Source organism: Onychostruthus taczanowskii, unplaced genomic scaffold (genome assembly GCF_017590055.1).
Source record: "Onychostruthus taczanowskii isolate IOZ18803 unplaced genomic scaffold, ASM1759005v1 scaffold18, whole genome shotgun sequence".
Classification (NCBI taxonomy): domain Eukaryota; kingdom Metazoa; phylum Chordata; class Aves; order Passeriformes; family Passeridae; genus Onychostruthus; species Onychostruthus taczanowskii.
The window spans coordinates 7,878,893-7,892,617 of NW_024499017.1; the positions used below are offsets into that span (position 1 = coordinate 7,878,893).

General features: G+C 57.3%; 2 protein-coding genes across 4 annotated transcripts; one reads left to right on the top strand and one right to left on the bottom strand.

Annotated features, from left to right (window-relative positions):
* The first annotated feature begins 89 nt into the window (after positions 1–89).
* On the top strand, positions 90–6,373 carry ADGRG3 (adhesion G protein-coupled receptor G3). 3 transcript variants are annotated; one of them, XM_041400567.1, is made up of 13 exons: positions 90–874; positions 1,311–1,340; positions 1,429–1,588; positions 1,668–1,776; positions 2,338–2,478; positions 2,567–2,689; positions 2,852–2,891; positions 2,974–3,074; positions 3,559–3,671; positions 3,820–4,103; positions 4,382–4,475; positions 4,882–5,168; positions 5,603–6,373. In XM_041400567.1, exons 1-13 carry the CDS (start codon positions 688–690, stop codon positions 5,716–5,718), a joined length of 1,785 nt encoding a protein of 594 aa, XP_041256501.1. In that variant the 5' UTR covers positions 90–687; the 3' UTR covers positions 5,719–6,373. The 3 variants fall into 3 exon arrangements, with proteins under 3 accessions (XP_041256501.1, XP_041256499.1, XP_041256500.1); XM_041400565.1 differs by lacking the exon at positions 5,603–6,373 and having other exon boundaries at positions 4,382–5,163; XM_041400566.1 differs by lacking the exon at positions 5,603–6,373 and having other exon boundaries at positions 1,734–1,776; positions 4,382–5,163.
* A 555-nt stretch (positions 6,374–6,928) lies between these two features.
* On the bottom strand, positions 6,929–13,629 carry LOC121334009 (uromodulin-like). Its single transcript, XM_041400866.1, has 10 exons — positions 13,583–13,629; positions 12,827–13,053; positions 10,686–10,811; positions 10,019–10,186; positions 9,231–9,436; positions 8,543–8,703; positions 8,096–8,341; positions 7,759–7,918; positions 7,353–7,497; positions 6,929–7,029 (listed from the first exon to the last, which is right to left on the bottom strand). Exons 1-10 carry the CDS (start codon positions 13,627–13,629, stop codon positions 6,929–6,931), a joined length of 1,587 nt encoding a protein of 528 aa, XP_041256800.1.
* Positions 13,630–13,725: the final 96 nt, after the last annotated feature.

The window sequence follows — 13,725 nt, forward strand, 5'->3', positions numbered from 1 at the left end:
GCTCACTGGGGTCTCTGCTCGGTGCGTTGGTGGGCTCTCCGATGGGATCCACCTCTCATCTGGGTTATCCCATCTCTGGGCAGGACCCAGCATTCACCCTGTAGGATCCTGCTGAGGACAGTGGGACCGATAATGGTGCTTCTGGCAGAGCACTGGCTGCCTGGTGCCATTGGGGTTGGGGTTATGGAGGGAGGTGCCATGGCTTGGGAAGTCTCTGGGGACTGTCACTACCCAGCAGAAAGGGACGCTGGTGGAGGACAGGAATCCAAAGAGGGAGACATCAAAGGATGGGAATCATCTCCTCAATGCCCGTGGGGTCAGGCAGAATCTGGCTGTCCTGGCTGTGCCTCTTGAAAACCACATTTCCCATCCCACCCTCCCCTTCCAGCTGGTTGCGGATCATCTCCCTCCACCCAGCTGGGGCAGGGGCACCTTGCCAGCACGGGGATGTTTCATCCTGGAGGCTTGTAGCAGTGCCCAGTTTAGCATGAGGACGCTCCAGCACTTACTGGGCTGGTTGGGGCCATCAACCCCTCATCAGGAGTGCGGGAGAAAGGGAAAGCAAAAAGCCCTGGGTGGGTCGGGAAGGAGCGCGGCGGAAAGGCTGCGGCTCCGGCGGTTGGTGCCGTTGTGTGAGCTGGGACAGGAGGTCACTTGCCAGCCCACAGGAAGGCGTGAGGGGCTCCCATGAGGGAAATGAGGAACGGTTCTTGCCTCAGAGGTGGCCACAAGCCCTGCGGCAACCAGGGGAGGAGCAGAGCTGCTGGGACAAGGGGAGCAGAGCGTGGTGGGATGGCCAGGGGCAGCCAGGAGACCCCACAAAGTGGCATGAACTTGTTCCTTGGCACTGTCCTGCTGCTCCTGCTGCTGCCTGGTGAGTGGCATCCTTGGCACAGGGGGTGCATGGGTTTTGTGGGAAGGTTTTCCCATGGGAAGGTGTTCACCAAAAGACCAAGTGGAGACTTCATCCTGAAATGTGGACAGGCCAGAGGGGAGCATCCCCACTGGGATGTGCAGAGGTGAGCGGAGTTGGGGGCTTTGTTGCTGGGGGCTTTTTTAAAACCTGGGATCAGCAGAGCAGGGTCTCCTTTGCGAGCCCCTGTGGCAGGCTGGACACGCTGGTTTTGCCCTCACCAGCTCCAATCACTGTCCAGGTGTTTTTGAAGCCCACGTAACTGCAGGACTGTTCCTTCAAAACCTGGCAGCTGCCAGACTCTCCTGCCTTCTCCTCCCCTTTCCCTCTGGACAGAGGGAGGGCAGACCCTAGATTTTGGTGTTTTCCCCCTTTTCTCCATATCCCCCTCTTCCAGATGTTGCCGAAGGACAGGACAGCTGCTCCGGTGAGTGTCCCCTCCCATTCCTACCCTTGCTCCCGGTGCCCACGCAGTGCTGTGGTGCCCGGTGCTCACCTGCTCCCACCCTCCCCAGACCTTCATCGGGGTGACCAGCACGGTGAGTGCTGCAGCGTGGTGCTGGAGCAGCAGAGCCCAGGCAGCAGCACCCGCGTGCTCCGCTTGTCCCAGCACTGCCCGGAGCTGTGGCGCTCGCAGAGCCGCGCCTGCGCCTGCCTCAGGGAGCGCTGGCTCAGGTAATGGCAGGGCTGGCCATGGCAGGGTTTGTGGGCCCAGTCCCCATGTCCCCCTGTCCCACAGCCCCCTGTCCCACAGGCTGCTGCAGTCGGGGCGGCACAGTGGGCTGGCTGGGCTCAAGACGCTGATCCTCAATGTCAGCAGGGCTGTCACCCGTGACGTTCTCGTCACCTTCTCCCCCACAGAGGTGAGATGTGCCCCTCCCTCTCCCTTGCTTGGAAGGTCCCACACCTTCCAAGCATCCCTCAGCCCCTGTCCCAGGGCTTGGTGTGCCCTGCTGTGCTCTTCCTCCTCCCTGTGGGGCTGCATTATGGGCCCACATCAACTTCAACATCCCTTGGCAAGGAGTCACGTGAAGTGGTGCTTGGGGAGGAAAGAGCCCTCCCCAAGGAGCCATCCCAGCAGCCCAGGTGGTCAGGGGGAGTGTGAGGTAGGAAAGGAGGAGAGACAGGTGTGACCTGGTGCCTCCTGCCCACCCAGAGGCTCTCCCAGGCTCTGGATGTCCCAGGGGACCGTGTGTGGGTGATGGTGGGTAGAGAATCTGCTGGGTCTCACTCCCAGCTCTGTCCCCATGGATGCTGTGTGCTGGGGATGGCTCTTTCTTTCTGCCCTCAGGGCTCCTGCTGATGTTGCTGAGCAAACGCCCCTGGGCAGGGCTGAATTCGTGCCTGGAGCAAGATTGGTGTGTTCTGAAAGGAGATGTGACCCAGCAGCAGCAACAACCTCTCCCTGTTGTTCTCTGCTGCAGGGCCCCAGCAGGCTGAACACCACAGAGAACAGGACGGCAGGTAAAATCCACCTCCCCAGGGAGATATTCAGGTCTCTGAGTAGCCAAACAGTGCGCGTGGTGGTGACAGTCCTCAATATCCAGCAGCTTGGCATGTTCAAGGTACAGGCTGGCATTGCCAGCATCCTTCCTGCTGCCCCCAGCCCCTGCTGCCCACCAGCTCAGCTCTGGCAGCGTTTCCCCTCCCCAGGAAGTCAACCAGACAGCGCAGGTCTTGGACAACACCGTGGTGGGCATCACAGTGGGAGAGCGCAGCGTCTCGGGGCTGCAGGACCCCGTGCAGCTCACGTTCACCCACAGGGAGCTGCCCCAAGTAAATCAGCCCTGCCTGCCCTCCCCTCCCCGCCCGTGCCCCTCCCCGTGGCAGGGGCTGATGCTGCTGTCCCCCACTGCAGGGTGTCACCCCTCAATGCGTTTCCCTGCCCGTGCCCCTCCCTGTGGCAGGGGCTGATGCTGCTGCTGTCCCCCACTGCAGGGTGTCACCCCTCAATGCGTCTTCTGGGATCCCAGCAAAGGTGGGCGCCGCTCGGGGCAGGTGTGGGGCAGGGCACAGGTGCTGAACCCGTGCTCACAGCCGCTCTCCTGTGCCTCTTGCAGGGCAGGCAGGAGGCTGGAGCAGCAGTGGATGTGTCACGCAGCCTGGGGACAAGGGGACAGTCTGCTCCTGTGACCATCTCACCTTCTTCACCCTCCTCCTGGTGACGATCCCACTCCCTGCAGCTCCTGCTTGTGCCCTGGCAGTGCTGCCTGCACACTTTTGTGGCCCCTGGGGTGTCATGAGCAGCCACACAGGGACAATTATAGCTGTGCTCAGGCACGCTGAGGTCCCAAAACCAAGCCCAGCCCCAGCTCAGGAGAGCAGCAGCAGGTCAGCTGAGCAGGGCAGGCTGGAAAAGGCTCCAGCTTTGTGCAGGCTCTGGCAGAACAAGGCTTGAGGTCCCAGATCCTGGTGGAGATTCCCAGGAGGGTGCTCATGGTGGTCAACTTCACACACACCTGACCCCACTTCAGAGCATCTCCTCTGAGCCACCACTGCCCTGCTTCCCCTGAACATCTTCTGGGGGCTGGTATGGGGTCTCTGCAGCAGCCCTGGGGCTACCAGCCCCATGGCTCTGCTACCTGCAGTCAGGTTTTCTAGGCTGGTCCAGGGTCTGGCTAACCCAACACCTGCATGTTTGGCAGAACCCAGCTCTGGATGGCTCCACAGCAAAAGCTGTGATGGCTGTTGCCACCGCTGGCTGTGGGGTAGCCACGGCTTTCTCCATCTTCACCATGGCCTTCTGCATCTTCATCAGGTGGGATGAGCCAGCAGCTCCACGGGGGCTTGTCAGGCTGGGAGAGACGTGAGGCAGTGCCAGTGGCTCTGCATGGACCTGCTGTGCTGCAGCACAGGGCCTGCTCAGCCGTGACCCTGCCTTTCCTGGTCCCTGTGGGGACACGCAGGTGCAGGTTCAGGTTTGAGGACACCGTCCGCACCAACCTGGGGCTGCACGTCAACCTCGTGGGCAGCCTGCTCCTCCTCAACCTGGCCTTCCTGCTCAACAGTGGGCTCTCTGGCAGGGCCCACCCCAGCACCTGCGGGGTCCTGGGGGGGCTCACCCACTACTGCCTGCTCTGCTGCTTCACCTGGACGGTGCTGGAGGGCTGTCAGCTCTACCTGCTCTTTGTCAAGGTCCTCGGCATCTACATCCACCACTACCTGGCCAAGCTGTGCCTGGTTGGCTGGGGTGAGCAGCCTGGATGGGAGATGGGGGTGAGAGGGGCAGTGGGAGGTTTGGATTAGATGCTGGGGGAAATTTCTTCACTGAAGGGGCGGTTAGGTACTGGAACAGGGTGCCCTGGGCAGTGGTGGAGTTACCATCCCTGGAAGTGTTCAAAGATGTGTGGCACTTGGGGACATGGTTTAGTGGTGAATGTGGCAGTGCTGAGTTAATGGCTGGACTTGATGATCTTAGAGGACTTTTCCAACCTAATCAATTCTGTGATTGTGTCTCCCTTCCTCCAGGCTTCCCTGCTCTCGTGGTGGGAGTGGCAGGAGCCATTGGCAGCTATGGAGAGTACAGCATCCAGACCACGGACCAGCAGGTCATAGCCCACCTGTGCGTGTGCCGCTGCCCACAGGGCTCGGGTGGCCCTTTGGCACAGGGAGGGGCAGCTCAGTCCTGCCAGGAGCGCAGCGCTCAGGGATTGCACCCATCTGGTTTGGCTTTGTGCCATGCTTCTGCTTCTGCTTCCTTAACTGTGATTGCCACACATCAGCCACCCCCAGTTCTCATGCTGAGCCTCCTCAGTCAGGCCTGCAGCTCTCCAGGTCATGGAGGGATGTCCGAGGCCCACCTGGCGCTTGTCCAGGCTCCCTCCCAGCTGAGCAACACGAGGGCAGTGGATACCCACCACTGTCCCCCTGCTCCACCCTGGCTTTGGAAAATCCCGCGGGGGAAGGCTCCCATGGGTGCTGCTGAGGCTTGCAGGGCTGCTGGAGGCACCACGGTTGTCTCTTTTCAGGTGCTGGATCACTTCCAAACATCTTCTGGTCCACTACATCACCAACTGTGGCTACTTCGGCCTCATCTTCCTCTTCAACATGGCTGTCTTTGGGGTGGCAGCCCAGAAGAGCTGCAGCTTGCAGGGCACTGGGGCAGTGCAGGGAAACCATAAGCCCTGGAAGGTGGCTCTGGTGGCAGTAGGGCTCTTCTGCCTGCTGGGAGCCACTTGGGCCCTGGCATTCCTCACCTATGGCATCTCCTCTGCAGCTGTGCTCTACCTCTTCACTGTCCTCAACTCTCTCCAAGGTCAGCACTCACCCTGAGCTGCGTTCCCTGGGCTTGGGTGGGGAAGATGGAGGAGGCAGAAGCCAGCCTGGCTGTGGGTTGACCAGGGATCCCAAGGCTCCAGTGTCTTCCCAGCACTGTCATACCCTTCCTTTTTATCAGGGCACATCAAGCAGCAGGTCCCAACCGCCAGCATGGAGCTGCTCATGGCTCCCAGTTACACCCTCTCCACCCATGGTGGTTTTCCTTCAAGAAAAATATTCCTTAGCAGAGGACTAGGGACATTATCCATGCAGGGCATGTTCCAGCCAAATGGTTCACGTGAAGGAGGGGGAGAGGGAGGACAGAGCTGAGGGAATCCCCTGGAAGTGGAAGGAAAATGTCATTAGCATCCTGGCAAGATGTTTCCCATTGTCTCCTGCTGCTGCTGAGTGCTTGTCTTCCTTTCCCTGCAGGAATCTTCATATTCATCTGGTTGGTCATCCTCTACTACCCAAAGACAAAGGAGACCACTGGTTCCCTCTCCTACATTATCAGGCATGACAAAACCACCACAGCCTCCCAGGACTAGCTCCTGGCTGGAACTCTCTCCCTGCCTGCAGCTGCAGCCACGGAGAGCCATCCTGGCAGATGCAGCTTCCTCACAGAGGGAGAGATCAGCTAACAGTGCCTCAGTTTACCCTTCAGTGGGCATGATCCACCTCAGCAGGGCTCTTTGCCTTGTCCCTTTCATTCCTGGTGGGCTGCCCTGGGCAAGGAGCTCCAGAGGTGATGCTTCTGCAAAGTCCCTCCAGGCTGCAGCTCCATGGTCTTGAGGTGGCCCTGATCTCATTCCCCAGGGGAAAGGAGGAAGCCCACAAAGCTTTCAGCCATGATGGACCCATCACCCTCTTTGCTACAGGTGGCTTTTGATGCTGAACCAGCCCAGCAGTGAGTTTCCTGCCACTGGAGGGAGAGGATTTACTTGCTCCAGCCCAGATGTGGGAGGTTTGCATCTGGGAATCAGCAAAAAGAAGAGGAAGCCCATGAGCTTCTTTGCAAAACATCTCCTTGCTCTCTGGCAGAGATCTACTGCATGTCCTTCCTGCCAAACAGCCTCTGGGGCCAGCAGCAGTTCCCTCATGGACGTGGTGCTCTAGCCAAAATGCACATACAGCTGCCTTGCAGGGCAACTGCTGTCTTCTCCTGATCTGTGTTTTGGTATTAAATCCCTGCCAGCTGTCTGAGCACTGTGAATTTACTCTTTAATACCTGTATTATTGTTTGTTATTTGCTTTATATTATGGATGCATCAATGGGAAAAGTCTTGCTGGCCATTTGCCATGAATGAAAAGAGAAATGTCATGAATGAAGAAATCACTATGGATGGGTACACACACACACACACACACACACACGCACACACACACACACATTTGTGCATGCACAAAGCAGCCCTTTCTCTGCTAATGCTGCATTTGTGTGGCATAGAACTATGCAAAGACCAGCTTTGGTATCTAGAGTGGGGTACTTAATCTCCCCAAACGCCAGGGTGACTCTGTGGGGGAGAGGGAAGCAGGAGGAAGGACTCTCCCATCCCTGGGTACATACTCTGGCTTTAGAGACTATGGGCCCGCAGGGGAGAAGGTCCAAGAGATGCTACAGGGAACAGAAACACTGTGATGCACCTCATCCTTCAAGCACTGTTTGCATCCAGCCATTACCCCCTTCACCAAAACACCCAAAAAGACACAGCAAGAGCCTCTCTGCTCCTGTCATGTTTATTGGGAAACAGCTGTTTCCTAAACCATTCTCTGCCCCACGCTGACGGCCGCAGCAGCCACAGTGAGCACGGCGAGCACACACAGCAGAATGAGGGCCCTGGAGAGCCACGGGCTGGCTCCTGCCAAAGAGGAGAGAGACTGGTTGTGTATCTGGGTCCCCTGAGCCAGCTCTGAGCCTGGTGAGGCATCTCCTGACTGGGGATAGATCCAGGGAGGTCATCCTGTGACAGGCAGGAGCCACAGGAGCTGGGGGTACTTTGGGATCCTGAGGGCACTAACAGCACTCGGTCACCCCAAATGGCCTCCACCCACCCTGCTGCCTACAGCTCACCAGGCATGCCTGCTCTGAGCCATGCCGAAGGTGGGCTTGCCCCCAGCCCTGCTCCTGGACTGCTGCTTGGATCTCCTGGACTGACCTCGGTGCCCAGGAGGACATACGTACCCGCTGGGTCCTGCTGGTCACTGCTGGAATGGTGGATCTCTGCTCCTGAGGAAGGAGCAGCCAGCAGGAGGATGGGCCCGTAGGAGACAATCCTGTTGTAGTCATCTGCCAGTGCCCGCCTGCTCCTCCAGTGCCTGGGGCATTGCTGTCAACAAAGCCAAAGAAGGGTGATGGGAGGGCACCCTGCACCTGGGCCGTCCTGTAGATCTCCCTTCCTTTCCCAGGGAAGAGGAAAAGGAGGTCTCTGGTGGGTTCAGGCCCCTGTACCTTTGGTGGTCAGGGCTTCTGATTCTGGAAGTGTTTACTCTGTGAGGCACCCAAAACCAGAGCAGAGCCCTTCTCCAAGCAGAGCCTGTGAAGGGAGGTCCCACAGCCACCCAGGACACAGCCCAGCAGGGCAGCTCACCTTGGCACAGGGCTCTGGGCTGTCAGGAACACAGAGCTGCACACGGCAGTGCAGGAACACCTCAGGGTAACCAACAAACTGAAACATCTGGAAGCTGAACTTGGCAGTAGTGCTCTCTCCAATGGCATTCAGATAGGTCACTGTCTCGTCATGGGGACACCTGGGACATGAGGGCTGGATCAGTGGGTGGCAAACGAGGCGGAGCATCCCAGCCTTGGATAACACATCCCACAGGGAATGGGTGCAGCCCACAGGCCGAATTGAACACGTCTATTTCTGTCTGGTCCTTGACACAGTGGTGCCAGGACACGGGATGTGCTGGGGACGCTGCCCTCACCCCTGCTCAATGAGCTTGTGCTGCGTGTCCTGGTGCGGATCCGTGCTCGGCGTGGCCCAGCAGTCCAAAACACTCAGCAGGAAGTACTTGAGCTGGTGCTGCCCTTCCATCTTCAGCAGGACATAGAGTGTGTCCGTGAGGGGGACAGCCACACTGGGCAGGTGATAAGGCTCGAGGTAGGAGGGGGACTTGTAGAGTCTCATGCTGACATTGAAGTGTCCTTCTCTGACCACAAGCTGTACCAGCCTGAGAGGAGAGGACAGGATGAGAGCTCACAAACAGAACAAGGAGGTGGGAAGGACATTGCACAGGTGAAGCCACCAGTGCCTGGCATTGCTCTCAGAGATTTCTAGGGCTCCTTAGGGCCTTTGCAAATCGTCTCACTAAATCTACTTCTCTCCAAGCTCAAAGACACCATGTCAGCAGCCAGGTGAAACGAGAACTCACTTGTCAACAGCAGTGAGAGCGAAGGGCAGTCTCACAACCTGCTCGTAGGCATAGATGCAGGAGAAGTGCACCTCCAGCTGAAAACTGCGGGAGATCATGGCCCTGTGGGCCTCCTGCTCTGACTCGATGACGTTGGAGTACGAGACATGGGAGCTGTTTTGCTGGAACAACACAGAAATCAAGATCATGACTAAAGTCACATACAGAACTGCAAGTTCAGAAGGCACAACTCAGCTGTAGCTGCTCCAGGCCTGGAATCTGCTGGGCTTTCAGCCTGTATCTGGGGGCTGCTGGCACAGGAGTCAGCACAGTGGGCACAGGTGAGCACAGGGCTCTTCTGTGCAATGCAGAGCTTGAGCACAATTTTGTTTGTACCCTTGATGCTCCACAAAGCAAGTCAGGGACCAAGAGGACAGGGCTGCAGAGCTCACAGGATGTCTCCAGAAACATGAGGGCTGTTACCAGTGCGCAACGAGACTTCCAAGCTCTCCTAAATAAGACAAAACATGCTGCCAGCAGGGGTTTGGCAGAGGCAGAAGAGCTTTCTGACATCCTCAGGGAAGACTTTCAAAGGGAATGAGAACTTTTCAGCATCCAGATATAAAAGCAAAAGCCTTTGCGGCTGCCCTTTGCTGTCCCACCTCACCACGTCTGCTTCTCTCCTGGCTTTGGAGCTATGGATCCTCACCTGGATTACTGATCCACAGGCAGTGTGGTTTTCACCTGTGAGAGTGGCTCCAAAAAACAGCTCACCCTCTTCTTCCTTCTCTGAGACCTTGCATGCCTGGTTCTTCAAGTGCACAAGCTCCAGCGGGATTTTCAAGAGCTCAAACACCTCCTTCCTCACCATCATCTTCATGTGCTCTTCCTCACAGGCCAGCTTCAGTACCACATCTGGGGGAAAAAGCCATCTGCAATAGCAATAAGGGAGAGGCCTGAAGGAGCCCTAGGCCAGCTGGAGGGTGGCACAGTCCCACTCAGCTCAGCAGCCTCTCGTCCCAGCCTTGGTGCAGGCTGTAGGGCTCTTCAGAGACACTGGGCAGAAGACAGGCTGGTCCCTTTCGAGGGCTGGCCACACAACCCCCACGGTGTGTCTAGGCCACCAGAGTGACTCTCTCCTTCAGAGGAAGAAAGAGTTTTTGGCCAGTGTCTGGAAGGGGCTTCACTGTATCTGTGCCAGGGTGCATGTGCTTGTTCTGAAACTGTGAGGCAGCTGTGCCCTGCAGCATGCCCTGCTACACCATGGCACAGCCAAGGAATCAAGCCTTTTGGGGAAGAAGAAAATGGCCTGTGGTTGGGTCTTGTACCAGCACACAGCCAGGATATGGTTGTAGGAGTGTGGAATACACCTGAACCAGAGGCTGGGATGTGCTGCAGGGTGGAGAGCAATGGTAACACCAGTGCCCTGTGCCCATCACCCTTCCCTCTGCTGCCCATGGTCAGATTGGGGAGGGTCATCAGCATTCCCAGCCCTACCTTGGCAGAATTCCCCTGTGAAGCCTGGCTTGCAGCTGCAGACTGGTCTCTCCACAGCCACCTGGCACTGCCCCTGGTGCTGGCACGGGTTTGGCAGGCAGGCATCTGGGCTCCTCTTGACACGGAGGGCAAGCCCTGGCCTCAGGCCATGGGTGCTGGCCAGCTCAGCTGCAGCAAAGGAAAGGCAAGAAAGATTAAATGGAGCAAGAATATCTCCCTGATGAGAGATTTGAGAACTCACCCCTCTGCCAGAAGCTCTGCATAGCTCTCAAGGGCTGAGATCCTCGCCTAGAGCCAGAGCAGACCCTTCTGAGGAAGAACCTGCTGCCTCAGCTTGCTGGGAGGCTGTGAGACCTCCTCAGCCTGGCTGTAGTCTGGACCAGAGCTAAGGGGCCTGTCACTGTCACCAAGGAGCATGGTGGCACATTGCAGCACCATGGGTTACATACCCTTTGTGGCTGGGGTGGGCAGCCTGCAGTTTCTGCCTATTTTGCTGCCTCCTGGACCCCAGTTCCTGCCTCTCTGAGCCCTGTTCTATTGTTCCTCTTTAGCAGCCTTCAGCAGTGCCCAGACTGAGGAACTTGACATGGATCAGGTGAAGGTTTGACCTTTCCTTTCCATACCACCCATCCATGGCCCAGCAGGAACAGAGCACAGGGAGACTCACTCTTGTTGCCTTCACAGCCAGCCAGGCAGAGCACAGAGAGCAGCAGCAAACACCTCACGATCCTTTCCTGGAAAAACAAGCAGGCTCTGGATAACTTGGATTTGTTATCATGCTCACTGGAGATGTCTGCAGTCATTCAGAAAGACTGAATCCTCAAGCATTGGTACAATAATTTCTGTGCTGTATTTCCTAGCAAAGTAATGAAGCAAAGTAATTTCCCACCCCAAAGGGCCAGATCAACCTTCCCCCATCAGGTTAACACAAGGGTCAAACACTATCCTGAATTTAGGTAGCTAATCCAGAAAGGAAGTGGGAGAAACCAGCCCTGGGACCCACAGGGATGTGCTGACAGTGATAAAGCCACATTTTAGTGGCAATTTGAGTAAAGCTGCACAGATGGGACATCAGTCTGGGCTCCCCAAAGAGAAAAGGAGTCACCCTCTTCCCACTACAGCTCTTTTGAAGATTTAGGATTTACAAAAAGATCCTCACTGTTCCAGTAAATTATAAGAAGGAGACAACGTGATAATAAAACAAACCCAAAGCTTTGAACACTACTAAAATTAGTGTCAAAAAGACAATCCCTTCTGTTGGTACAGATAATGCATTTCTTAAGGGAAATCACTGGCACCGTGCTGGATCAGCCCTGGACTCCAGGTACTCCTTATCAAGATGTGGATGCAGGTTGGCCAGGACTGGTTGCTGGGCAATGCTCTAAGTGCTCTGAGAGCAGGGCAAAGCCAGTTCCAAAATCCCCCCCTCACACAGCTCACCCTCCACTGACCCTGAGCAGCTGGACAGGAAGAGTTAATGCCCCGTCTGCTCCTCGCTCGCTGCAGCCATCCTGAGAGATCCCAGCACCTCGTTCTCCCGTGCTCACCATTGCCAGGCCGCTCTCTGCTCCTCCATGCACCGCTGCCCCGTTCCTTCCCCGCGGGGAGGCTCGGCACACCGGGGCTGCTCCGTGCCTCCCGCTGGGTGCCTTATATCCCCTGCCGACAGCTCATCCCTCTCCCCCACGCAAACACGCAGCCTTTGGGATTGCACAAGAGCCTGCTTGGCATCCCTCGGAGGCCGGGGAGGAAAGGACTCCCGGAGTCCATCCTCCGGCACGGATGGCCGTGCCCATGAGCCCACAGCTTGTGGATGCTGACCCAGTTCACAGCCCTGAAGGGTCCCAAACAGGGAGTACCAGCAAAACCCTCTGGAATCTGGGGTCTGGGCATCCAGCTGGTTCTGTGGTATCTGTTTTTGATGCAGCAATAACAACAGATACCACAGCAGCACATGCCAAGGCCAGATAACTTTGGGTGCTGAGTACAGGCAGTTTTGGAACCACAACATATATTTGCCTTATCTGTTTTATTTTAAATTGACTTCTGGCATTTAAGAACTGCTGAGAAGTACTGGTGAGAGATGGAGGGTCCTACCCCACTTAGTTTCATATCCAGCTGTGAAATGCACCTGCAAGGACTGAGTCCAATTCCTGGCCCCTGCACAGGACCACCCCAGCAGTGCCACCCTGTGCTTCTCGGAGCATTGTCCAAATGTTCTTTGAACTCTGGCAAGCTTGGGACATTGTGACCATTTCCCTGGAGAGCCTGTTCCAGTGCCCAACCAACCTCTGGGGGAAGAACCTTTTCCTAATATCCAGCCTAAACCCCTGCCCTCAATACAGGTTCATGCCATTTGGGCAACAGTAACCAGCTGCAAACCGCATTCATCACTCAAAATGATGCTTATTGATATATTTTGACTGCAGTCTGTGCATCCTCAAAGCTTTAATTGATATGGTTCCCTTAACAGAGTGCCTAATGAACATCTGCCCATCAGTCCATATTTTTTCTTAATCACAACAACAAACAAGAAAAAAAAAAGTGTTTAGCATCTAACCCTGCTTACAGTCTAATGAAGTGCCAATTAAGAATAAAGGAATAAAGGAAATAAAGGGGAAAAAAAGAGGGAAATGAAAATATAAAAAGGAAAAGGAAAAATAGAAAGAAAAAGGAAAAAGAAAAAGGAAAAGGTAAAGGAGAAGAAAAACAAGCACAAAAAGATAAGAAAAAGAAAAAAAAGAACAAGGTGTCTTGCCATCCCTTGGTGGCAGCTTTTGGATAAGTGCCTGTGCAACAAAGGATCACTGGGGGTGGCTTTTATTTTAAGAGAGCCGAACTCCTGAGTTTCGGAGCGGGTCTCGGAGGGTGACGGCTCAGCCGCGGCGGCGGGCAGGGGCTGGCCGCTGTCCCCTGCTTCGCTCCGCGCTGTCCCTGCTCCCAGCGGGCCCGGGGCACGCTGCCGGCGGCCGGGCCGGGCCAGGCGCCGGGGCTGGGGCAGCGCAGGGGTCCCGAGGAGCCTCCGGGGCCGGGGGCTGTGGCGGGAGGCCTGGGGGGACCCCGGGGTGTTCCGGCAGGGCAGGGGCGCGGGGGATCCGCAGGACCCGTCCCCGGGGAGCCGCAGGGCCCGTCCCCGGGAGCCGCAGGGCCCGTCCCCGGAGCCGCGGCGCGGGCGTTGCCATGGTGAGCGCCCCGGAGCCGCGCCGGGCCGGAGCGGCCGCGCTGCCCTTGGAGCCGCGGTGAGGGGGCGGCCGGGCTGGGGGCGGTGCGGGGCCCCCGGACAAGGTCTGTGCGTGCCCGCCGTGTGCCCCGCTCGGGGTCAGCCTGACCGCAGGGACGGCACACAAACACCGCCCGCGCCGGCGGCGATGCACGGCGGGCAGTGCCCTTGGGGGCTGCCGGCTCCGCAGAGCGGCCGCTCCCTCCAAGGCCCCTGCGCGGCCGCGGGCCGGGCACGGCCGGTCCCCAGCGAACTGATGGAGCTGCTGCCCCGCCAGCAGCACCCCAGGCAGGAGGGAGGACACGGGACACGCGGTCTGAATGTGGGGATGTGCTGTGCCCTACCGAGGCAGGCTCTGCGTGCTCTGCATGCCTAGGGTCTGCTGGGACATGGAGCCGCTTATTTACCAAACCCAGCCCAACTCAGTGCTCTCCCTTAACTCTCATGGTTCTGGCTGCCCCAGTCATGCTCATGTACCAAAGCACTG

What these genes read in the sequence shown, in the direction of transcription:
- ADGRG3 (XM_041400565.1), top strand. Translation starts at nt 688, where the DNA reads ATGAGGGAAATGAGGAACGGTTCTTGCCTCAGAGGTGGCCACAAGCCC. An exon ending in TCACCTTCTCCCCCACAGAG is followed by an intron (nt 1,777 to 2,337) that starts GTGAGATGTGCC and finishes TCTCTGCTGCAG; the next exon opens with GGCCCCAGCAGGCTGAACAC. An exon ending in CCTTCTTCACCCTCCTCCTG is followed by an intron (nt 3,075 to 3,558) that starts GTGACGATCCCA and finishes CATGTTTGGCAG; the next exon opens with AACCCAGCTCTGGATGGCTC.
- LOC121334009 (XM_041400866.1), bottom strand. Translation starts at nt 13,629, where the DNA reads ATGTCCCAGCAGACCCTAGGCATGCAGAGCACGCAGAGCCTGCCTCG. An exon ending in CACAGGGGAATTCTGCCAAG is followed by an intron (nt 9,437 to 10,018) that starts GTAGGGCTGGGA and finishes TTTTTCCCCCAG; the next exon opens with ATGTGGTACTGAAGCTGGCC. An exon ending in CCTGTGGATCAGTAATCCAG is followed by an intron (nt 8,704 to 9,230) that starts GTGAGGATCCAT and finishes GTGTTGTTCCAG; the next exon opens with CAAAACAGCTCCCATGTCTC.